The 22,117-nt window shown below is 38.1% G+C and overlaps 1 protein-coding gene across 1 annotated transcript; it reads left to right on the plus strand.

The window, feature by feature from the left end:
• The first annotated feature begins 1,518 nt into the window (after positions 1-1,518).
• Positions 1,519-4,371, plus strand: LOC136343984 (uncharacterized). Its single transcript, XM_066291008.1, has 5 exons — positions 1,519-1,686; positions 3,140-3,234; positions 3,291-3,512; positions 3,797-3,832; positions 3,889-4,371. The coding sequence occupies exons 1-5, from the start codon at positions 1,602-1,604 to the stop codon at positions 4,249-4,251; spliced, it is 801 nt and encodes a 266-aa protein (XP_066147105.1). The 5' UTR covers positions 1,519-1,601; the 3' UTR covers positions 4,252-4,371.
• Positions 4,372-22,117: the final 17,746 nt, after the last annotated feature.

Here is a 22,117-nt window from a genome sequence, read left to right on the forward strand (position 1 = left end):
AATGTAGCTACACATATATAAATCTATTTCGAACCAAACGTATCACCGAGTATAATTCAAAGTGCTACTATATGAATTCAGTGTCCTCTGACCTTTTTGTGATTGGTGATAACCTCACATACAGCGAATTCATATGATTTTCACGCCTCCCTATTCTGTAAGCGACCTTCGACGGTTTTTCATATTTTTAGTATTTATTCACTCTTTCTTAGACAACTTATTGTCTTCCTAGTGGACCGAAATCCACGTCATCTTAGGAATTACTCATAACGATCGTGGTAGCTGAAGACGGGATGCACCTAAGGCATCAGGATATTTCACGAACTATGCCCCACAGCCCAAAATTCTATTAAACTCATCTAATAAGGAAAAACGTCACCACGAGCATCACCATCGAGGCACTGAGCTGTGCTGTGGTGAAGATTTGTTCCAGTCATTAAAAGACAGAGTTCTGGGTATATCACAGAAATGCTTCGAGGACGTAATTGGACTTGAACTTTCGGCTAAAGGCACCAAACATTTTGATTTCTTTAGCTGTGAAGCAGCGGAGAAGAGGAAAAGCGATGTGATTATGATGTCTCATTATTAAAAAATCGTTCTTCGCACGAATAAACAAAATGTTATTTTAGCGCATTAAGCTACGCAAAGGGCAACAATTAGGGCCGGTAATGACAATTTTCCATTGACAATCTTCAGGCTAAACAGCACACATTTCAAGTCCATGAAGGTGGTACTCCTATCAAAGAGAACTTGCCCGAATTCTTCAGAGCATTTTGCTGGTTCTTTAGTCTTGGAAAAGACGGGGGAAAAATGTATGGCCCAACCAATTGCTGGTCAGAGTGCCCAATGAAAATCCATACTAAAGGTCCGAAAACGTGCAATTCCCTCCCTCAGTCTTTCGTCCATTGTCTCTTCGAGTCTAGTTCAACTATTCCGAAGGTCAAATAAAAGACAAAGAGCCTTGCCAGGGAAGAGTTAGGGAAAAGATCGGAGGTCACGGAGGATGAAATCGATTCAAATCACCCAAGGGAGTAATTCATGTTGTTCCTCAGTGTATTTGAATAATGACAATTTGATCAAAGGTGTTCTAAATAATATTCATTTATGTTTCCTTAGGTTTGGTCGACTCATTTGCAAATATGATTCAGCCAAACCCAGAGAGACAAGATCTCAATATTTGCCTTCTATGAAGTACCGTTAAGTCTCTGTTCAGATATGCTAAACAAACATTACTTGGAAGCACCTTTCTTTGCACATTAATTAAAAACAAACCAGGGAAATACCAAATTTGATGTAAACACAGAAGTTCTACGAAGCTTTAAAAAGTAGCTCTCAATGGCATGATGCAGGGTTTAAAATAAAAATAAGTCGTTTTCGATTATCTCTAAGCTTTCTCATACTGAATCTACTTGTTCCATTATCTAATAGCCAGCAAAACACGTTTGTCCTTGACCGAGCACGTTTGTGATTGCCCATCGGGTTCGTAGGTAGGAAGTATAGTAATTTGCAGAAGATGGCTTCCCTGTATATATAAACGGCACTACTGAACCTCAGTTATATTCAGTATTAATCCACGTCTTCATAATACATCATCGGGAGAAATGAATAAGTTAGTGGGTATATGTGCAGCTCTTCTGCTGGCGGTCGTCTGCTCTCTGGCTTACGATTTTGAAGATGACGATTTCAGTAAGTTGCAATTTTGTTGATTGTGAATAAGTTTCCATCATTTGAAAATGTTGAAAGATACTTTAGACTTAGAAAATAGTTCGTACGTGTATGACCAAAAAAAAGCGATTTTTTTCGCGATTTTATTTTCAAGACCCTGAGATTCACTTCCAAAAAATTGAATTGTAAAATTTCTACAGAAGGGGGGGGGTCAAAGGTTATTTAATGAATTATACAGTAAGAGAGTGCGTATAAGCACAGTCGTTGACATGCGTCGTTGACCTATAGCAGGCCGGTCCAGGCTCGAGTCCTATGCGCATATGACTTTCTTCCTAGACGAAGATAATGTTGAAAAAATGTTCGTGGTAATGTTCGTGCTCGTCGTTGCCTTATTCGTCTGCGGCTTCTGGTTTACAGGAACTCAAACATTTCTGTGTTAAAGAGAATTCCTAAATTGTCCAAATTTTATAAATTCATTGGTCTATGATTCTCGTTACTCGGCAGGAAAAAATTAAGTCGTTTTCGTGTTATTTTCACGCTCATTTACGTTTCTGGCTTTTGATTATCTTGAACTAAAAAAATTGCCGTCTCACGAGCAATTTGTGACGGTTCATTTTTCAAAGAACGACTCGACATAAATTTGTGGAGTCATTTTGGTGTTCACTTCAACGTAGGAATCGGGCTTTTTATCATCTCAAACTCTAGTTTGCCCGAATTAAAGGACCTGCTAGACATTACCAACTCAACTTTCCTTCTCGTCTCTCCTCAATATTAATTAGTCTGCTTCTCATTATTCAAAGATCATTTGAAAAAAAAATTGTTAAGCCATTGTGGTGCTCGTTTCATGTCGTCTAGGCCAATGAATTTTGATTTACCGAAGCCGATAAGCGGAGACCCATTGATTGATGAATTGAATTGACTGAAACACTTTCATGCTCTTTAAGTAGCCGATTTCCTTAAATCGTTAATCTCGGAAACATTACCTAATCAAATCTTATTTCAAATGCATTATTAACGACTTAACAGGACGCGAATTACTATTGTTTTGCCACTCTCGAATCACGTCCAAGTTCACGGTCGTGCCAAGACGTTCAACTCCACACCATCCATCTTCCACCACATACCAAGCCGATGTCAACCACATACCTCTGTGGGGAAAAATTAGTGACTTAAAAAAAACGAGACTCAAGACCATTATCAAATCATCTGTCAATATTCAAAGAGTAGAAACTGGTTCTAATCTCGCAAATCACCTCACACAATGGTTCCGTTATCGTTTCGGGGAATTTTTATCGGCATTCGCATCTCTTAACGAAAATATCCATCAATGTCAAGAAGCTTTTTCAGGGGCACTTCGGGTTACTGCTCTTAACACTCAAATAGATTTTGTGTGTGTTAATTAATCGTGATTATTAATCGTTGAATACGTAACGATGTTCGTGTGCGAATAACTGTAACCTCGTTTTAATCTCAGATCAGCTACTTTCTGCCGAATTAGAAGAGATTTATGATTCGCTTGATGAGGTTCCCACGCATCCCCGGGCCAGACGCGATGAAGAGGCCGCGGCAGTAAGTTTTTGAGGTGTTCCCACGGGCTGATTGAGATATTTTGAGACTTTATCAAGGCAAATGAGGAGAAATGCAAGAAACGTCATCGCCGTCCCAAATTGTGCTGCGCAGAGTCGACTCTCGACGCTCTCCACGATAACGAAAAGGAGCTGTGCAGAGCTTGCTACAAGGAGGTGACTGGAGTGGAGAAGTTTAACAGGCACGAGTCTGGACACCATCACAGGAAATTCGACCTTTTCAGCTGTGAGCAGGTCGAGAGGAGGAAGACCGACATGATCGTAAGTGGGATTTCATTATTGATATCTGTTTTCATCCATTTTTTGCGTCTCATTTAAAAATCTAATGGAAAAATTGTTGGGTTGAATCGTTCTCTTCCTACCGCTTTCGAATTTGCAGGAAAGTTGTCTGGTACTTGCACGAAACCTTTTTGATTTTTTTCAATTTTCCATTTTCCGTTTCAATGGAGAAATAGAATTATTAATATTATAAGCTAGTTCGGCTAAGTACAGCTAAGCATAGTTCATAGCGTAATCCGCACTAATCCCTTAATATTTTTTACCAGTGCATCCACCAATGCATCGGACGAAAGAAGGGAGTGGTAAGTCCTGTCAGTTATTAAACAAAACCGCAGAAACTAAAATTCGACAATTCTAGCTTGCAGAAGACGGCTCTCTAATCCCCGAGAAATTAACCGAATTTCTCAAGCAATCCTTCGCTAATGAATCCTGGTTCGATCAGGCAGTTGACAAGATTGTTTTAACTTGCGCCGCAGCAGCTAAAAATGCCACAGAAAATCCTGCTAAATTTTACACCGATGGATTGAAATCCTGCAACCCTTCCGGAATCGCGCTGAAGCATTGCATCTTCAGGGAACTGCAGCTGAGCTGCCCTGCTGATCAAATTAAAGACAAAGTCTCCTGTGATAAGTTCCAAGAGAGGATTAAGAAGGGAATGGAATTTTTTGACAAAGAAGGGCCGGGATTTGACGCCGCAGATGCTTCCGCCGAGGATCACTAGCTATTACTTTAAGTGGGTCTTATTTAAGTTCTTCAACAGGGTAAATTTTAGTTTTTTTTTTTTTTTCGAAGGTGGAGCAATAATAAAATTTAGCTGAATAATAATTAAAAATGCGATTGATCGAGTAGATTTTTTTTCCATGACAAGTGGAGCGCCACTGCAAATCATTATCGACCCTCTCGATAGGCAAATGTTTCGGAAATTGCTTCGGAAATATTCCAATCCTGATCGACGCTTCATTTGCCTTTATTTGCATGTTAATTCTTTTCCACTCCTGAAGCGAAAAGTTCAAATAAACGATAATTGCGAATCGGAACTGAGTTTACCGACCGACGAAAAAGTCAATCTCCAGATTTTTAGATAATGCAAACCGAAATTCTTCCTTTGGGTTCGAATTTCGATTACAATGGAAGGGAACTGATAATTCGTTTTTCAAGAGGTTGTTTCCTTTATTTAAGCCCAAGTCGTCGCCGTATAATTTTCCTGGTTTAGACGAGAAATAAGTTACAGAGTAACTGCTTTGTCAACATTTGCATGAAAATAAAAATTACTCGTTAAAAAGTTTCCCCCGATATCAAATATGCCGTTGGGGTTTCGAGGTAATATGTCAAAAGTTTCACCAGAATATATGCATGGAAATTTAAAAAGAGCTCTTATTATCAATAAAACTGCACGATATTTTAGAAGGAGCACTTAAAGAAAATTATGGGCTACAAGACAGGCAAGTTTTTGTTTGAGGCAATTCGCCTTCGAAGAGACGTTTGAAATGCAAAACTGTATATACCTTGTATAACAAATTTCACTTAAATTTAAATCGAGCGTTTAAGGCCACTTTAACGCACGCACGTACGTTCAATTCGTCCCCGGCTCAAAGTCGTACTAGATCGGACTAGGACCCGTCTCGTTCCTCGAAGATCTGCGACGCCTCAATATCTATTGCAGGGAGCCCCGTTCATGAAAATATCGCACCAATAAACCATTTGTGGGAAATCTAATACAAAACCAGGGGGGAACTTCTTTTCATTAAAGAATTTTCTTAATCTCGGCATCCATTTCATGAGATATCAGCAGGAAACGTTAAAAAAGGGAGAGTTTATTCTATTTTCTGGCGCTTTTTCTCTTCAAAATCTTTCCTTAACTGTCTAATTTTAGCTAAGTAAATATTGATCAGATTTTTTGCTGATATCAAGATACACAGTCCGATCCGGGGAAGGTGTGGATTTTTACGGATCTATTGGAGATTCGGTTCTTAAAAACGTTAAGTTATTGACTTAGGTCCGTGAAGCACAGAAAGGGGCAAAATATGACTGGGGATGTTTTTTAACCGAAAATATTACTTGGAGGCTCTCTGGGAAGACATGTTGAGAACTTTTAGTTAAATTAAATAATGTAGTGCTTCGAGGCAACTTTCTGGAAATCTATCTCCTAGTCAGTGGTGGAGCGCTTTTCAAAGCTCTTTCAACTCTGCTCCTGCAACGCAGCGAACGCACGCGTAATACCTTGTTAAATTTCCCTGGCGCGCCTCTGAGTTTCGGAGAGTTGAGATGTAAAACTTGCTCTAGTTATTTGATATTTGTGTCCTTTACTTCATATAAAGAGTAATGGTGAGACGCGTTTTTCTGGGCCGGAATATTCTTGGAAGTTGATTGATTTTATGAGTTGAAATTCGCTTATAATGTTTTATTCATGTTATCTGGCACGTTTCTGGTTATTATTCACGCGAGATGTTAATTCGACTGAATTTAGCTGACATCTGTTGTCTTTTGTTTCCCGTGATAACCAGCGGCGGCGCACGCTCCACCTCACAAACAACTTCGTAAAAACCCTTCGTCGGCGCTCCTAGTTTTCGGTTGGGACGAGCAAGTAAGTTATCAATTTTTCAGTAATCAGCAGACATCACGGACTATTATCTTACAAAAGAAACGGATGCTGCCTGAAAGATGGAAACTCAAGAAGCAATTTTATTTTCTTGAGAAGTTTTTCATATCTGTAAAGGAAATTTCAGTTGAAAAATGCTCTAGGGCCGGTATGAAATAAACTTAACGTCTACTTCGGTCTACTTTCATTTGCTGATGGAGCACACAGGAAAATGTTCGCCTCCCAAAACTCTGGTGCGACAAAATCGAATGAAAACCCACGTTATTAATTTGGAACTATTACACAATCGCATTCGGCATTAATCATTCGAACTTTGCCTAGGACAAGCGGTAGTAAATTATGATCGCGTAATAATGAAGCATGACTCCATTTATTATTAAAATTAAGCGTACGTACAAACACAAACGATAAAACGGTAAAATATTGCACCGCTGGTAATGAAATAGTCATCAAACGTCGACTAATAAACGCAATAAATAGCCCCTTTATCCAACGAAAATCTAATTGCGGATTCGAAATTTTCAGTCTGATTGTGGCTTACAAAGGGAAACAATTGGGATGCATAATGAAAAGTCAAAGCCGAAACTACAGAATTGATTTAGGCAGATATATATACATACATTAATTACTTGATTATCGGCCCGTTCGTACGACTTATCACGTACTTTTTCACGTGCAAGGGGATAATGTTTCCTCGAGTTGTTTCTCAGTAGAAATTCTCTCCCTCCACCAGATCTCCCGAAATTAAATCCATTGCTATGTAATTAAATCGCAACCCCGCAATAAAGTTTCAAACTACGGACGAAGTTTTTAATCAAACAGGTCCGGATTCGATTCTGGACCGGAGGGTGTCTTCTATTGTCCTTTGTTCCTTGGAATTTCCTCGAAATGCACAATGTAAGCTCCGGCAAGACGGATTTCCATGAAATAGCACACGTCCTTGAAAATTAAAGGACAAGTCCTTGGAAAGAGCATGTGTGAGAGCGAAACTTGTTGCTTAAAAATCCAGTGTATGAATTCCTACCTGCCCCTCTGTCAACAAACCACCTCCGTCGGTATAAATTAGTCCAGCACATCCGGATCGCGACGAAACGGCCCAAATACTCAATGGAAAAGATAATTCCTTTATTTACCAAGCATGACTTTTATAATTCATAAGCGTGGAAACAGGCCTTTAATAATTATGAACCGGTGTTGCGTTACCCATGGTTTTAGGTATGGAACCCAGCCAAAATTGACTTTGGAACCACGAAGAAGTACCCCCCGCCGAAACCGTCAAACGAGCTGCATGGGCAAAAACGCGTCAGGCATGGAGCGTTTCTATGAGAAAACTTTTCGTAACTTGAGATGAAAATCTTTTAGTTTACTGCTTTAAAAAATCATATTTCACCCTGCGGAAACCAGAAAAGAGTCAGATATAATTTCAGATTTAATCGTAAACATTCTCTATAATACAGACATAAAGCCGGATGAGTTTCCGGCGAACAGGAACTTTCAAGGGTAATAAATTTCCACTGTTGTTAAAGTTTTCATATTTAAGTAAATGGAAAAGCGGTGTTTATAATGGTGCATATCTTTAGAAGATTCAAAAGAAAATCCATGGACGATAGAAACTTCCATACACCCAGGACATTTACATCCAATCTGATGAACGTTAAAGTTGAAAGGGCCAAGAATATGGAACAATATTAACTGCATTGCAGTGGTGTCCCAAATTCGTCCCTTTAGCATCTTAATTAGTAGTTTCAACTCTATTATTCACTAATGTCCAAAAGCAGAGTCGGTCTATCCAGAGGCCTCATAGTCGATGTTGTGAGATATTTATTACCAAAGTCTGTTTTGTCCGACGGCGCTAGCCCTGACATTCGAGTGATAAATGGATCTCGCCCCAAATCTGCATTACGTCAATTATTATTATCGGATCGGCCATTGAATTGCTTTACGTTTCAACCGTGGTAGGATTTGATCAATTTGGAGAGAAATCAATCAAAAGATTTTTAGCTTTAAACACACTCTTCCTAACTGGGTTTTTGCTCCACATATTTCTTCTTTTTGACACTCGGGGACTTTCCATTTTCCCTTATCCAGATGCCCTCGTTTGCATTTCTTTGCGATCTTCTCTGCCCCATAATACATCAGTTTACCGACATCGTGAACGTCCAATGGATGTAAAGATTAAAACTCACTTCGCTACTCTGGGCCAGCGACCAAAGTCGTAACAGTAAAGTTCATTGTTTTGAGTTCATGTAGTTGCGCACAACTCAAAATTACCCCTTGGAGGAAGCTTTAGATAATCTCCCGTTGGATTTAATATATAACTATTTCAAGAGGATAGCGTGCCCTTACGTAAGGCAGGAGTTGCGCAGGAACGTCTATCACGTGAATGCCCTGGAAGATGAACAGGTACCCGTTGGAAGGGGTTCGTGTCCCAGCCAGAGGTGCATTTTTGGTGACAACTTTGGCACGTGACAGGTGATTTCGTTAAACATTTATTACGCGCCGTCGCCAAAACGTCAAGAGTGACAAAAAGCGCGTCACTTCCGGTCGATTATTCTCACAGCGCGATTCGCTTTCCTCGTCAAAATTCGAGGATACCTCCTTAAGAGATATCCGAATTTCTTTAATTGGAACAATTTCTATGAGAACAGCAACATCGATACCCAGCCCCCCTTTTTACAGCATTTCTCCTCAGAAAACAACGGTTCTAATCCATTAACAAACAATTTAAGGCATCTTTTTACGGGTGGCTTTTCTGAGCCAGTCGACCAGCAGTAATTTGCTGTTATTTCCGCATTTCGGCTTCTATATAGCTGCCTTAATGGCTGAAACCATTACACGAGCGCATCGTCGCTCCATATTATATTTGTCTTCAAGCAGTTAGCTTTGGCGCCATAATGCCACCGCTGTCGCTTGATGAACTCTTCCAGATTTTAGATAGAGACGATTAACTGGAGCGTATATGCGCAAAAATCTCCTTTGCAGGGAAAAACGCCATTTTCGAAAACAAATTAGCTCTCGTGATTAAGCTCTTAAATAACTGTTAGCAGTGTTGAAGGGTTTCCGTTGTTTTCTAATTTTATTGCTTTCCAATTCCAATGTTTACGGAAAAAGTAATTAATGATCGCCTGATGAAAATCTAATTGAGTTGCTGCTTTTTATTGTTGTGTACTTTGCACTCTAACTCGGCTACTTCACGCGAGGATTTCGATGATTCCTGGGTGTTGCTGTGTGCGATAGCGTGAAGCATTGAAGACGTGCTTTGGGGATCAAACAGGCAAATAGTCAGACTTGGTTAACAGCTTTTCTTTTCATTTCAAAGACAGAGAATTGAGCGTTATTTCAAACACAACATTATGTTTTATTCATGTGGCGTTTTTCACGCGAATATGTGAATTATTTTGACCCAATAAATAAGGGTCGTTTGAAGGGATTTATGCGGTCTATCAGAGCGGCTTTATTGAATTTTTAATATGTTAAGAAACACCGGAATCTTTTTCTGTTCTGGAAAATGTTCTTTCCAAAATGAAAACACTTAAAACTCATTAAAGGAAACTTATCTTAAGCGAAAGCACCTGTGGTATTGTTGGTGATTTATTAACGGGTCTTAACGACCCTCTTTACTACTTGCCTGTTGACAGAATCATGATCTACGACGCTATGGTTGCGAATAAGGCTGTATAATATATGCGAGTTTTATATCTGTGAGGCAGTTTAAAATTCATTAGAGTGCATTCAATTTTCCAACTTTTGGAGAATCAAAAATTACTTTAGTAAAATGTAAAATCCCTTGCCGGTACTGTAATCTCAGAGCTCGCTTCAAAATTAAATGAAAAACATCATAGATTTATTATGTTGCTCTTATAATCAGTAGGTCTATAAAACTTTTATGACACACTTTTGGAGAATGGTATGATCATTCTTATAAGAATTCTCCCTAAAATTTTTATAGGGTTAAATTTATTTACCCCAACCTTTTTACCATCGTAACATCCAATGCATAACAAATTTGCCGAATTAGGGGATGAAAAGCACGCTAAATCGCTCATTATTTCTTTTTTAATAAATAATGTATTTCCTCCTTCCATTTGAAGCCAGTTTGACATATCAAAAATCGTTCAGCGGAGGCACAGCCAGTTAATTTATCTTTGCTGATAGTCATTAGCTGTAATTTTTGAAAATTGCTGAAAAACCCTTCAGTTTAGGCGCTTATACGGGGCGGTGAACTTTCACACCTTGTGACACTTTGCCCCGTTTTTTCTCATTAGGTTTTTTTCACGTATGTCTCGAATTAAGTTCGTAAAATTTTGTACAACGATTTTCTTCAGGAACCTCCATAACAAAATGTCAAAATCGTCAGCAGCCTTATATTGAGTGTTATGTTTTTTATGTCACATATTATTTTATTCTTTGTATCTTTTTTGGAGTACCCTGTACAAAACCTGATAAAAAATTTAATTTTCTTCTTCATTTTTTTTTGTTTTTTAGACTCTTGTAATATGTTCATACCTTTCACCGTTTTGGTAAAATTTGCAAAAACATCTACCGATGCAGGTTAAGAACATAAAGGAGGCAAACAAAAAATGTGAAAAAAACTTGAAGCATTTAATCAAATTTCTTAAAATAAAAATAACTCTAAAAGAGAATAAAATTATAAAATCTTTTGAAAATGTGCGTTTTCGACCATGGGCCTATTAGCATATTTTTATTATTCTCCCCAGTGCTAGCGCTCTCTGAAATATCTCCATTATCATATGTTACACCCTATATAGTTTATATTAATTTTATTGCAGTCGGTATTGCTTCGGGAGTAATAATACTTATAATGTAATTGCAATAAATTCCTTTAATTACTAACCCATTTGGCGCCCCTCAGTTGAACGACTCTTTGATGTTGTAGCGTTCTTCCAAGGTTAAATGGTCGGTTAAATAAACTTTGCTTATTATTACCTAAAAATGCAGATTATTCTAAGGTAAAGATTCTGAAACAGGGCCATTTATGTTGCCTGGTTTGAGAGTTTATAGCCCTGTCCCGCTTATAGAGTAGTCGATGTTGCCAGTGAATACCATTTTAATTAATTTAACTGGGTGAGAAATTATTAAGTCAGCGATATTTATTTAAAAGGATAAATAGGGGCATGGGAAAGTGGAGCAATTTTCCAAGAAATAAACTTGAAGAGTGGCGACTTTGAATATGACACATTTCCTCCACTAAACCAAAATATACATATATGCATGGGTTTGCGAATGCATTTGAAGAAAATGAGAATGGTAACTTAAAAGTAAATAGTCATCTAGGCCTATAATAAATTTTTATGTTATTGTAATGACTGACGATTTTTAACTGATATTTAAAGGGATCTCAGAGCCAGAAGAGTGAGTCAACTCACAATCGAGAATGAAAATTTCGCATTCCTTCATAGTAGCTTGTGTGGCTTTTAATTTTGTCATGGCTGTTTGGCCCTACGTTGATCAAAAATCAATAGTTATTGCCAGTAATTCGAAACATACGGGTCTTATTGCAATCAAAATCAGATCAATCATTATTCGTATTATAGATTTGCTCGTTTTCGGTAATAATCGGATTGTCCTAACGCGTCCACGGCTCTTTGCAGTCAGATATCATACGTGAGTACCCATTTCATGACATATTTCATTTTTTGAGTTCTGCTCAGCTGGATCGTAAATCGTTTATTTTTTTAATAGTTTTTGTTCTAGCACCGAAAATTCCCACGATTGTTGTAATAATTGCCGAAGGACGTACGTTATAGCACTGGAGAAGGTGCCTTTCGAAACTGCTGTAACACTTTGCTATCAATCTGGAATGGAAATTTCCACTCCTGCAACAGCTGAAGAGGAAGCCGCCTTGAACGTGCTTTGACTCAGAGAAATTCTGATTAATAAACACTAAAACCGCTTTCGCAGAAAGTAAAATTCAATTTTACGTTTAAATATCGGAAAATTAAGCAGAGCCAATAACAGTGTATCTTCATATTTTTAAAGCGATTTACCACGACGCGACACGGATAGGAGGAGTTAGATGTTCAGCTGCAAGTTGCTTAAGGCAGGTTCTTCTGGATTACCACAGGAAAGCCCGTAGTCCATAACCAAATACAAACAATGCTAGCGGTACTAAAGAAGGCGAAAACTACCGTATGATTGCACACAGCAATGGTATAAGAAGATGGAACGATTGCGTATGTTCCCATGCGAATAGGTATGCCTGCCAAAATAAGTGTTGTAACCGATCAAGTGTAAATTCGTTTTAAATTTTATGCTTAATTTCTTCATAATAATAAAAATAATTATTATTTCTATATTAAAATTTTTCTCTTCTGTGCATACTTTTGGAGTATTAAAAATATATCTCATATTTTTATTGGTGCATCTACGGACTCTTCAGTCTGAACTAGAAACCGTCAGCCGTTTAATCTTTAGCACTCTTTAAAATGACCTAAACATGCCAGAAACACTCCAAGTATATCTTATAATTTATTAGAAACTCCAGGATACTCTTCCAATATGGAAAACTACGTTAACGAAATCTCATAGCAACTTGCAGATATTGTATATGAACAGAGTAGGATTATACCATTTCAGGACTTGAGTGAGGAACGCGGGCTAACGATCGTAGATCTAGAATACTAGAGTCACAATGAGCGACTTGAACAATCAAAATTTCCGCAGGATTAAAGGTAGTGACAGAAGGCTGCTGCCTCGCGAGCACGCCCCTGTAGATTCTGGATGAAATTTAATATATCTAAAAGGCAGAATATTGTTATTAAGCGAAGAAAAATTTAATTCAATTGGTTTAAGGTTTTTTAAAATATTTAAAAACCGTTTTTAGCTTTGACTCCGATGAGCATTTCGTAGATGAATCGAACCCGGGCATATGTTTAAAGGAACTTTTCGTCTTATTTGGGCCCAAGTATCCTTTTTTCAAAGTTGCGCCGTACGTCATTCCCAGTTTTTTGCACGAAATAGAAAGAAATAATTATTTTATTTTACTTCTTCTGGTAATGAAGACTTCCACCAGCGATTGCTGGCACGCTTGTCACATGTCTCACGCAATACGATTGCAAAAATTGAATTCCGCAACTGTTCTCATTTTGTGCAATTAAATCGGAATAGATTTTGACACTTTTCCGTTGGTTGGGGACGAATCCGCTTTTAAAGTTACTTGAAGAAAAACTGGTTCGGGAAGTTATTGGGCCTAATTCACCAAAAATAATTGCAGTTCACTAATCCATATCGCATTCTAACTCTTAAGATGATTACCGGAACTGCCGATTTCAGCTGAATCACCACAGAACATCCAGTAGTTTATAAATTTCTCTCAGGCGTGTCAGACAATTTAGGAAGTACTGAGAACTGTCTTCAGTTAGTCTTTGTCGTTGGTACCAAAGCTTGGAGCTATGTGCGATGTCCAGGCTTAGGGCTGACTAAATTATTTTGTTATACTATTAATGACAGCAAAAGCCTATGGATCTTAGCATTTCTGTTAGTCATTTTCAGTTTCGTAAATTTAATATTACTCTTTGGCACTCGCAACGAGGAACCAAGACGTACGAGAATGTACTTCGTTTGTCTCTTAATCGAACACCCCGCGCTGAAAAGATTTTTCAGAGAGTTCTGGCACCTTCCTTAATACCATCTTTTCCACCACCGGAAAGCCGACAGTTTACTGGAAGCTTCTTTTAACGTAGCCGAGTAGTAGTAGAAGTCATGAGAATTGTGTTCAGAGAGCATTCACTAATAGCCCAATGGGATGAAACAATGAATTTTCTAGCTATGCGATTATTCGCATTTGAATATGCGAAAATTCACCTTTGATCGGATACCTTATGGTTTCCGATCAAATTAGGTGTTGTCCTTCTTGAAGACATACAATATATTCAGCTACTTGCTATGTTTATATATCTTCGACTGGGATTGAATCTGGGTCCTCTCTGCGACGAAAATATCTCACATATCCTCATTCAAATCAGTTCGAGTTCCTTGCCTTCCCGCTAAACCCAGAAAATCAAAGACCTCCTCTACCCCACACTCCTCTTAGGCTTACTTTCTACATATCGCATCGTAATATTATTATATGAAGTTTCTTTTGGTGTCGAAATTAGGTAATTTCTGTGCTCTTATAAAAATATTTCTCTCGGTATAATAAGAAGCTAACGAGGCGTAATATCACATCACATTTCATTTTTGTTAGAACGAAGTCTGGAGTTTTTCAGCTCAGATGAGGAATTTTATATTTGCATTGTCTGTTTGCCCAAATGGAATTTGTGGTCTTGGAATTTTTCGATAAATTTTCAAGAAAATTATTCGATGAAACCCTCCGTCGAATTTTCCTTGCCGGATCAATTCTGACTAGATCCTCTCTAGATATATCCACAGATTGCCACAGCTATCTTGCAGACGCAATTAACACATTTCGGTCCAGAAAAATGTCCACGCTGGACAATTTATTTCATTTTATCGGACCCTACCGTCACTGAGCCGACCTAAGAAAATTGCCATGTGGAATTGGATGTGCCCTTTCTCGGTAATCTGTTGGACGTTTCTTTAAATCAAATTGCTAATAAGAAAATACTATTACGGTTTCTAACTATCTTCCACGAGAGTTCCGCATTAATTCTCTCTGCTTACAGTAATTAAGCCTTTAACCTTTCTGGAGTTGGCTACTCAAAAGGAAGTTTTTAATCAAACAACTGGTAATTCAATTCCCAGCCCCAGGGTGTATACTATTGTCCCGTCTTTTAGAAGTTTTCTTACAATGCAAATTTTAATTTAGATTGTTATTTCTTTAGGAAATTTCACTGGTTAACTACTGGAGACATAAATGTGAAAATATCCAGAGATGGGAAGTGCGTTATCCAATCTTTTAATGACTAATATGTGGGGTAATATTTTCCTGTTCACTAAAATCGCAGTCCGAATAGTGTCGTTATAAAGACATTAATATCCGTTACGATTTCCGCAAATAATTTATGGCCCTTTTACACTACACCAAATCCGTATTAAATCTCTGCATTATATCCATTTTAATCAATTTTGACTGCACCCGAAGGGTTAATATCCAGTTGTTTTTGGATCGTTTTTACTGGCGATATGCAGATTTTTTGTGTCACTACAAATAACCAGTATATTTTCACGTTTTCAAAACTACTGAATAATTGCATTTAATTTATGTAGGGGAACACGAAATCGGCCATTTTGTTCAACATTACACCTCGTGATTCGGCCAATCACTGTTTCAAGAACTGACATTCTCCCGATGAAAGAAATCAATGGAAAATAATAAAAATTAACTTTAAGGCGAAACGGTCTCGACTGCGCAAAACTACGAAGGAAGCGAGAAAGCATTATCCAGCGATGATTTCATCTTTTTCCATGCGTATTGTTTTTCTGTTAAATTATTAGTACTTAATGCCGTTGGGAGATAAAAACCCATCGGCACCTCCAGGTGATGATCCCTGGATGTCTCCTCCCCGTAGACCGGGTAATCGACCCCGGAAGGGGACACACTGGTAACAGGAAGGCAGAAGGATGGATGTTAAATGGGAAACACTCGCCAGTGCCTAAACGCAGACATGAGGAAGGAGCGATTTATAGCATCAGCAACCCGCCCTTGGGGTACATACATGAGGAGAGACCAAGACGAAAAGACCAAGGAACTAACCCAAAGGCGGCCATACATGAATGGATGCCACATCACAAAGAGAAGGATCTCGGGAGAAACCGGAAACTTGCGGCCACAATTTCCATTGCTAAAGGAAATGGTAAAAATTTCTGCAAGTTTTACACTTTGGGATTGGTAACAACACAATACGGAAACAAAAAGACAAAGAGAAGGCAATTGGAAGGATAAAGAACGGCGGTGTCCCTCAACTAGAAAGGACTGGAACCGAGCACGGGGAAGCGCAAAGCCATTCCGAAGGATCGCTGGATTACACCAACGGTTAAAAGAAGTTAAACAGGACCTACATGATCAAAAGAAACAGTAGATGTCCTAAAAACACAACGGATGTGGGGGGCTCGGAATCAACTAGCAGGAGACGAGTGGATTAGCTACTTGCAGTCCTGTTCGACTCTAACGGTATATCTCAAAAAGTAATGATCTACGTTTCTGTGGGTAACCCAACTTAAAATGTGTTTTTGAATCATTAGTGAACCATTGATTAGAAAACCTGAAACATCCTGTAGACAACTCGCTTTATTAAAAACTTCTTGGAACTTTTCATTTGGAAGTTATAAATTGCGAAACTTGTAGGAAGTTTTGAGTAGCATTTTTAGTCCCAGTGATGCCCTATTAGTTTTATCCATAACATCCAACTCAAAATCGCGAACTCGATTCCATAAAACTAATAATAAAATACTAATTTCTAAACTTACTTGAACCTTCGAGTACACATTTAGAGTTTCAGTGATGCCGGGTTGCTCCTGCCGACGACTTCCAAGAGCAATTGTCGATCGAGCTCATATTTTCAAAATTTTAAAGGAAAATCCATCTACAGAAGGGTGTCTTTTGGAAGTTTTGTTCGAAAGGTACGCATTTTGAAATTCGCTTCAAGTCCCAACAAATTCATGTCAGGCACTGTTCTATTGCTCCCGTCCAAAACTCCCAGCTAAAGACGCGAGTTGAGCTGAAACATCCAGTATTTTTAGGAAAAAATCGTTATTTGGAAGTTACAAATGTTTATATATTGTATGTGCTCTAATTTAATATTTTAAAAATAAATTAAATACTAACGAAATATACATAGTTCTGGGACGACTGCAAGAGTTCGAATTCCTCGAAGTGTATTCAATAGGGAATTCTCATATGGCGATGCGCGCGCAGATGACGCTCCGGTCATATAAAGCGTCATCCGCGGATACCGCGGCAAGTAAAGTAATATATTTACACAAAAAATACCTAAAAAATGTATGAACTTTTCGCCTTTTTGGGACTACTTTCCCTTAACATTGCGGAGAAATGTTCCTAAACCCTTTAAATGGATTAATTTTTAAATAATTTTGGAGAGCAGGTTTCAGGATTCTTGATAAACACCCTGCAGAATGTATTTGGGATATTTCATTATCTGGGAAATTTTGGCGGAGTGGAATTTTCGGACAGCTAAGCATCGATGTTAGTGGTCTTAATAAAGAGAATATTCGAAATTTTTGACTTCTAAAGCTGATATATAATAACTCACGTAGTTCGTAATGCGAATTCGTGAAAGTTTCAATTAAACCTGACTTTTACTGCATATTGAATATTAGCATTTTTGGACTTTACGGGAATGGAGTTAACTAAGAAAAGAAAACTCTCGATTTTTAACGCACTCGAGGATAGATGGGGCGACCCTGAAATTAAAGCGCCCGATGCGCTGGAGATTGATGTGCCCGGAGTCGTCTTGGTTCATCTAAATACCTCCCTAGGAACTAGCACGTTTTCGCCACCATTGATGTGAGTTCTTCTAAAATGGTAGACTATGCCGAACTCTTAAGAATAAAAGAAAACTAACTGCAAGAGGTACGATTTTACCGGTAAAACGCTTATAAATTAGACGAGTAATACTTGGCAAATTCACAACTTGCGGTGGATTCACCTGAAGGATTCGCGCTTTAATACTTAAGAGACTTAAACAAATAGCAGTATAAAACTGTCTGCACATAACGGCAATAAAGCTTGCTATAGGATTTTATCACTTGTATATGACGACCTTATTCTTCCCCGGGCTACATTCTCTCCCTTCGTTTTTATGTTGATTTTGAACTTCTGGTTGAAAAGTATCACTTTAAAATTCCTTTTGTATAGAAAGAGAAGTGGTGCACTTCGGCCAACTAAGAGTATTGAAAGCCAAGTAAAACGTCTTCAAAAGAAACGCCGATCTCCATAAGTCTTATTTATAAAAATTAACATCGACGATCCAAAAGTACCTTCCGTCGTCCAGGAAATCATGCAGATGTCTCAATTTGTCGTTGTTTGAGTTTAAAATTTTAAGTTGTTTCCAAATCAAGAAGTTTTCTGTTTAATTTCCCGATATTTTTCAAGGCGGATGTAGTGAATACGCGACTAGATGAAAAAGTTTCCGAGCTCGAACTTGTAAATTAATTGTATGTCTTTCTAATTTCGCTCAGTGAAGTTTCTTAACGAGTTTAGTGGAGCCTGGGACCGTCCCATTTAAATTTAATTTTAAATGTCTATTTCTGCGAGGCGGTATGGCACTAAATAGAATTATCTTCAGTGTTTCTGTAAAGGGATAAGTTCTAACTACCGGTGCAGTTTTAGTTAGCTAAACTAATACGGAAATTTGCCCCTTAATAAGCTAGATTCCATTTTAACGTCTTGTCGTTAGTCACTAGCGAGATTCGACCCACTGCGTGCTCCTAAAGTATCGCTTCTGAATTGATTCACTTAACAATACGATTGTCCGAGAATGCCAACGTTTGAATTGTCTAAGGTATAATACGTGTACCATTATGACAGGCATTATCATTAGTTGCGAAATATTGCAGAATAACAATTTTCTCTCATCTCCGCATGACCACATCACCCTTAAAGCTGGAATTTCCCACTGGACATAAAAGATTCCTGCCATGGACAGTTGACGCAGTTTACCCAGTGCACTATAGGTCAAAATCGAGGGAAACAGCCACCTTCACATTCCCCTGAAATGGAACAATAAAATGTGTAAGTGCAAAAGAGACAAGATTTAATTAAACTCTGGATTTGACAGTAATTGAAATCGGTAAACGTAGATTTGTGTTACGAGAGCCGCAAAACAATTAACAGCAGGGATTCGATTTAAATCGTTTGTTGGACATATTAACTTTAATCAGAATTCGAACATTATAGAGTGAGAATGGATCCAACACTCATGCAGAGGGGTAATTTTGAACCTTGCAAAAAGTATGGTGAATTTGTGACATGCATAACATTTGGTTCCGGATTGAGTTTTATGATTACGAGGACCTTTGCGATCCGACGAGATTTCCAAATTCTCATTAGAATGCACCTTCATAAATATTCAAATAATCCGAATAACGTTGTCCCTGTTCACAATTTGCCTAATGAAGCTTGAAATAGTGCGTTTCGTCTATTTACATTTCCAGTCCGCCGTGTTAGCTCTGTATAAATTAAACCGATAAAATAATTATTTGATTCGGTTATTTGAAGACTCTATGGTAATGAAGTTATTGAACGTGGAATTTGTACGTAGGTCGATGAAGGCCAGGAGTCCTCAAATCATAAGGAATTACATAGATATATTAACTTGACACATCGAAACTGAAGTAGAGCCACGTCCTAGGGAATTCCACTTACCCTGCCACGTTAACAAATACCGTATAATAAAGCGCCGACAATGCCAAAGTTCCGGCTATAAACGGCACTAGTATCGTAAAATATATCTGGAAAGAATTTGCAGAAACTCTTATATAGAGCCGGAAAGACGAAGTGCATGGCATAAATCACGAGGGACGAGTGAAAATAGCTCTAAAGCCACACCTCTGTTACTTTTCTTAAAATAAGTGGCGCGATTTATAGGTGGGAGTTTGTATCAATTTATAATGCTACCCGAGGTATTAAGTGCAGCTAATGGATGCTGGTCGAAGTGTAATGCTTTTGTTGTAGTGCAAAAGCGACTTTCAGGTGGTGAATTAGTTTTTAGCAAGCTATTGTGGCTGGAACAAACCCGCTTTGTTCCTGAAAGGATTTTGACAAGTGGAAGTATAAGAGAATAGTGGTCTGGAGATGAGCTCAGCTTGAAAAGTTAATGCTGCTCTTAGAATAGACTAGCTTCATTCAAATTCAGCGCTTCTGCTATGTTCCTAGGTCCAGCGGTGTATAATTGAAGTGTAAAACTAATCTGGATGTAAAACGAAAATGTGAAAAATCTCCAGAAAGAACGAAACAAAGAGTAAAGTTCTGAAGAGCTTAACCTCAGAAACTCACGAGAACATATTAAACCGGTTTGTGGGCCGTGTGATAATAAAATGAGCTTACACCGGCAGTACATGCCGATACACAAACTTAGAAAACTTCACATTAAATCTGGTAGCTTTTGAGAGCGTCGCAAAAACGCCTCTGCATTCAATAAGTTGCTCGATCACGTTTTTTCCAAATCGAATTCATCGATAGTAATTTACGATGTGGTTCTTTGTATACGTTATGAAAGTGAACGATTTAAATTTAAAATTTTTAGAGCTTTCATAAGTAGTTCACAATCAAATCCAATTCCGAAAACCCCTTTAAAATTGTTTTAGCAATTTTCTAATGATACTTTTCAGGTCTTTCTCAATTTTCTTCCTCTTCGAAACATATCATAAATATCAAACGTCCGCAAGCAAGGGCACTACTTTAAATAATTGCATCACTTCGCCATAGTGGCTTTGAAGAGAGGTAAAAGGCTTGTTTTGGTCTGTTCTTTCGCCGAGGGAACCATTTGAATATTCATAGGGGCGCGTTCTTAATTTACACTCTCGAAATGTGGCGAGCCGCATGTGCTGCATTTTATGAAATCTGCAAGTGTTACTTAATTGAGTTTTCTGTGGGACCGCTTTTTCCGAAGGAAAACTCGTCTTGCTTTGAATCGGTTTTCTATTCACGTGCAGATGAGCTGACGGTCGCTTGCATTTTTATTATGTTGTTTTCTATAACGACGTTATGGTAAGGAGGAAGGAAAAGAATATGAATTGCTAAAAGTTAATATTGGAAATGACCTCAAAATCAGTCATGCAAACCGCACAAAAATGTACAGCGTGTGTCGCTCCGTTCTATAAGCCGATGAGGGATGCGAGTTTTCTAATATAAAAGGGAAAAAATCTTGGGTGGTATATTTGACTTTCGCCAAATCAAAAACTCAACTGTCTACTTCACATTTGCTTCCGATCGACTATTAAATAATCTGAAAAGCTATTGAGCAAAGTGCATACAATATTTTGAGCAGCAGAAATTGTTTAATTCAATAAAGCGGTCGAGAGACGAATCTTTTAATAAGAACGTCTGAGGAAATCTTCTGCACCAGCCAAAATCTGGATCTGACCACAACGGAAGCTCAACTTCCTAACTCACTTTTACTTCCCTAGACACTATTAATAGAACTTATTAAACTTTCCCGCAAAGATAAAGAATACCCATTTAAGACTCGTCGTATTGTTTGGGTTTATTAACGATGTCTCCTCACTATGGCGAGCCATTATGAATGTTAAATAGGAAACAGTGTCATTGTTTTCTTTGGAGGAGCATTCCCTGTTTTAAATTACTTGGCTGAAACTTTTATAAGCTCCATTGTCCCCAACTTTTTACGTTAGCTCGTTATAAAGCTGCCGAGTTAAGTCTAACATGAAGTTGCTTCCTGAAAGTTCCTTTTTTGTGGAAATTATAATGAGACTGTACTTGATTGTTTGTGAATCTATTGGACATAGAGATGCAATGTTTTTCTTGTTTCTTTATTAAAGTTCAGTCGAGAGCTTTGCCGGAATATTTTCTCGTGCCAATATTTCCTTCGAAACACTTTCCCATAAAAACTGGACCGAAAACTATTTAAACCGAGCGTCACTTCGCCTATTAAACCTTAACCCTCACGACAATTTAAGTCCCCGCTAGCTTCCATTCTATATCTCTAAAGACTTTGGCTTAAAATTGATAAATGTTCCAAGAACAAAGGCGGGCCCTGCAAAACCCAAGGGAAAATCTAGGCTTTCATTTAATCATTCCCGAAATGGAACTGTTGTATACACGTTCGATGATTACATTATAAATTCAATGGAGCTCTGTGTTTCTTGCTCAGTTTTAGTGCAAAGTTGATTTGCTCTTACTGCCCGGAAATTGGTGTATGAAATATGGCGTGCAAAAAGTGTTTCTCATTGGCAAAAATTGCCCCAATAAAAATTTCGAATTAATTATTGTCATTTGCATAAAGCTTACATAAAGCGAAGGTCACCGTCGTTCTTTTTTCCTGCAGGAATCCAATTTAATTTCCTGTGAACACTGCAGATTATAACC

The sequence above is a fragment of the Euwallacea fornicatus genome, chromosome 16 (assembly GCF_040115645.1).
Source record: "Euwallacea fornicatus isolate EFF26 chromosome 16, ASM4011564v1, whole genome shotgun sequence".
NCBI lineage: Eukaryota > Metazoa > Arthropoda > Insecta > Coleoptera > Curculionidae > Euwallacea > Euwallacea fornicatus.

Coding starts and splice junctions, on each gene's coding strand:
- LOC136343984 (XM_066291008.1), top strand. CDS start 1,602: ATGAATAAGTTAGTGGGTATATGTGCAGCTCTTCTGCTGGCGGTCGTC. Junction 3,235..3,290: donor GCGATGAAGAGGCCGCGGCA/GTAAGTTTTTGA, acceptor GACTTTATCAAG/GCAAATGAGGAGAAATGCAA. Junction 3,833..3,888: donor TCGGACGAAAGAAGGGAGTG/GTAAGTCCTGTC, acceptor CGACAATTCTAG/CTTGCAGAAGACGGCTCTCT.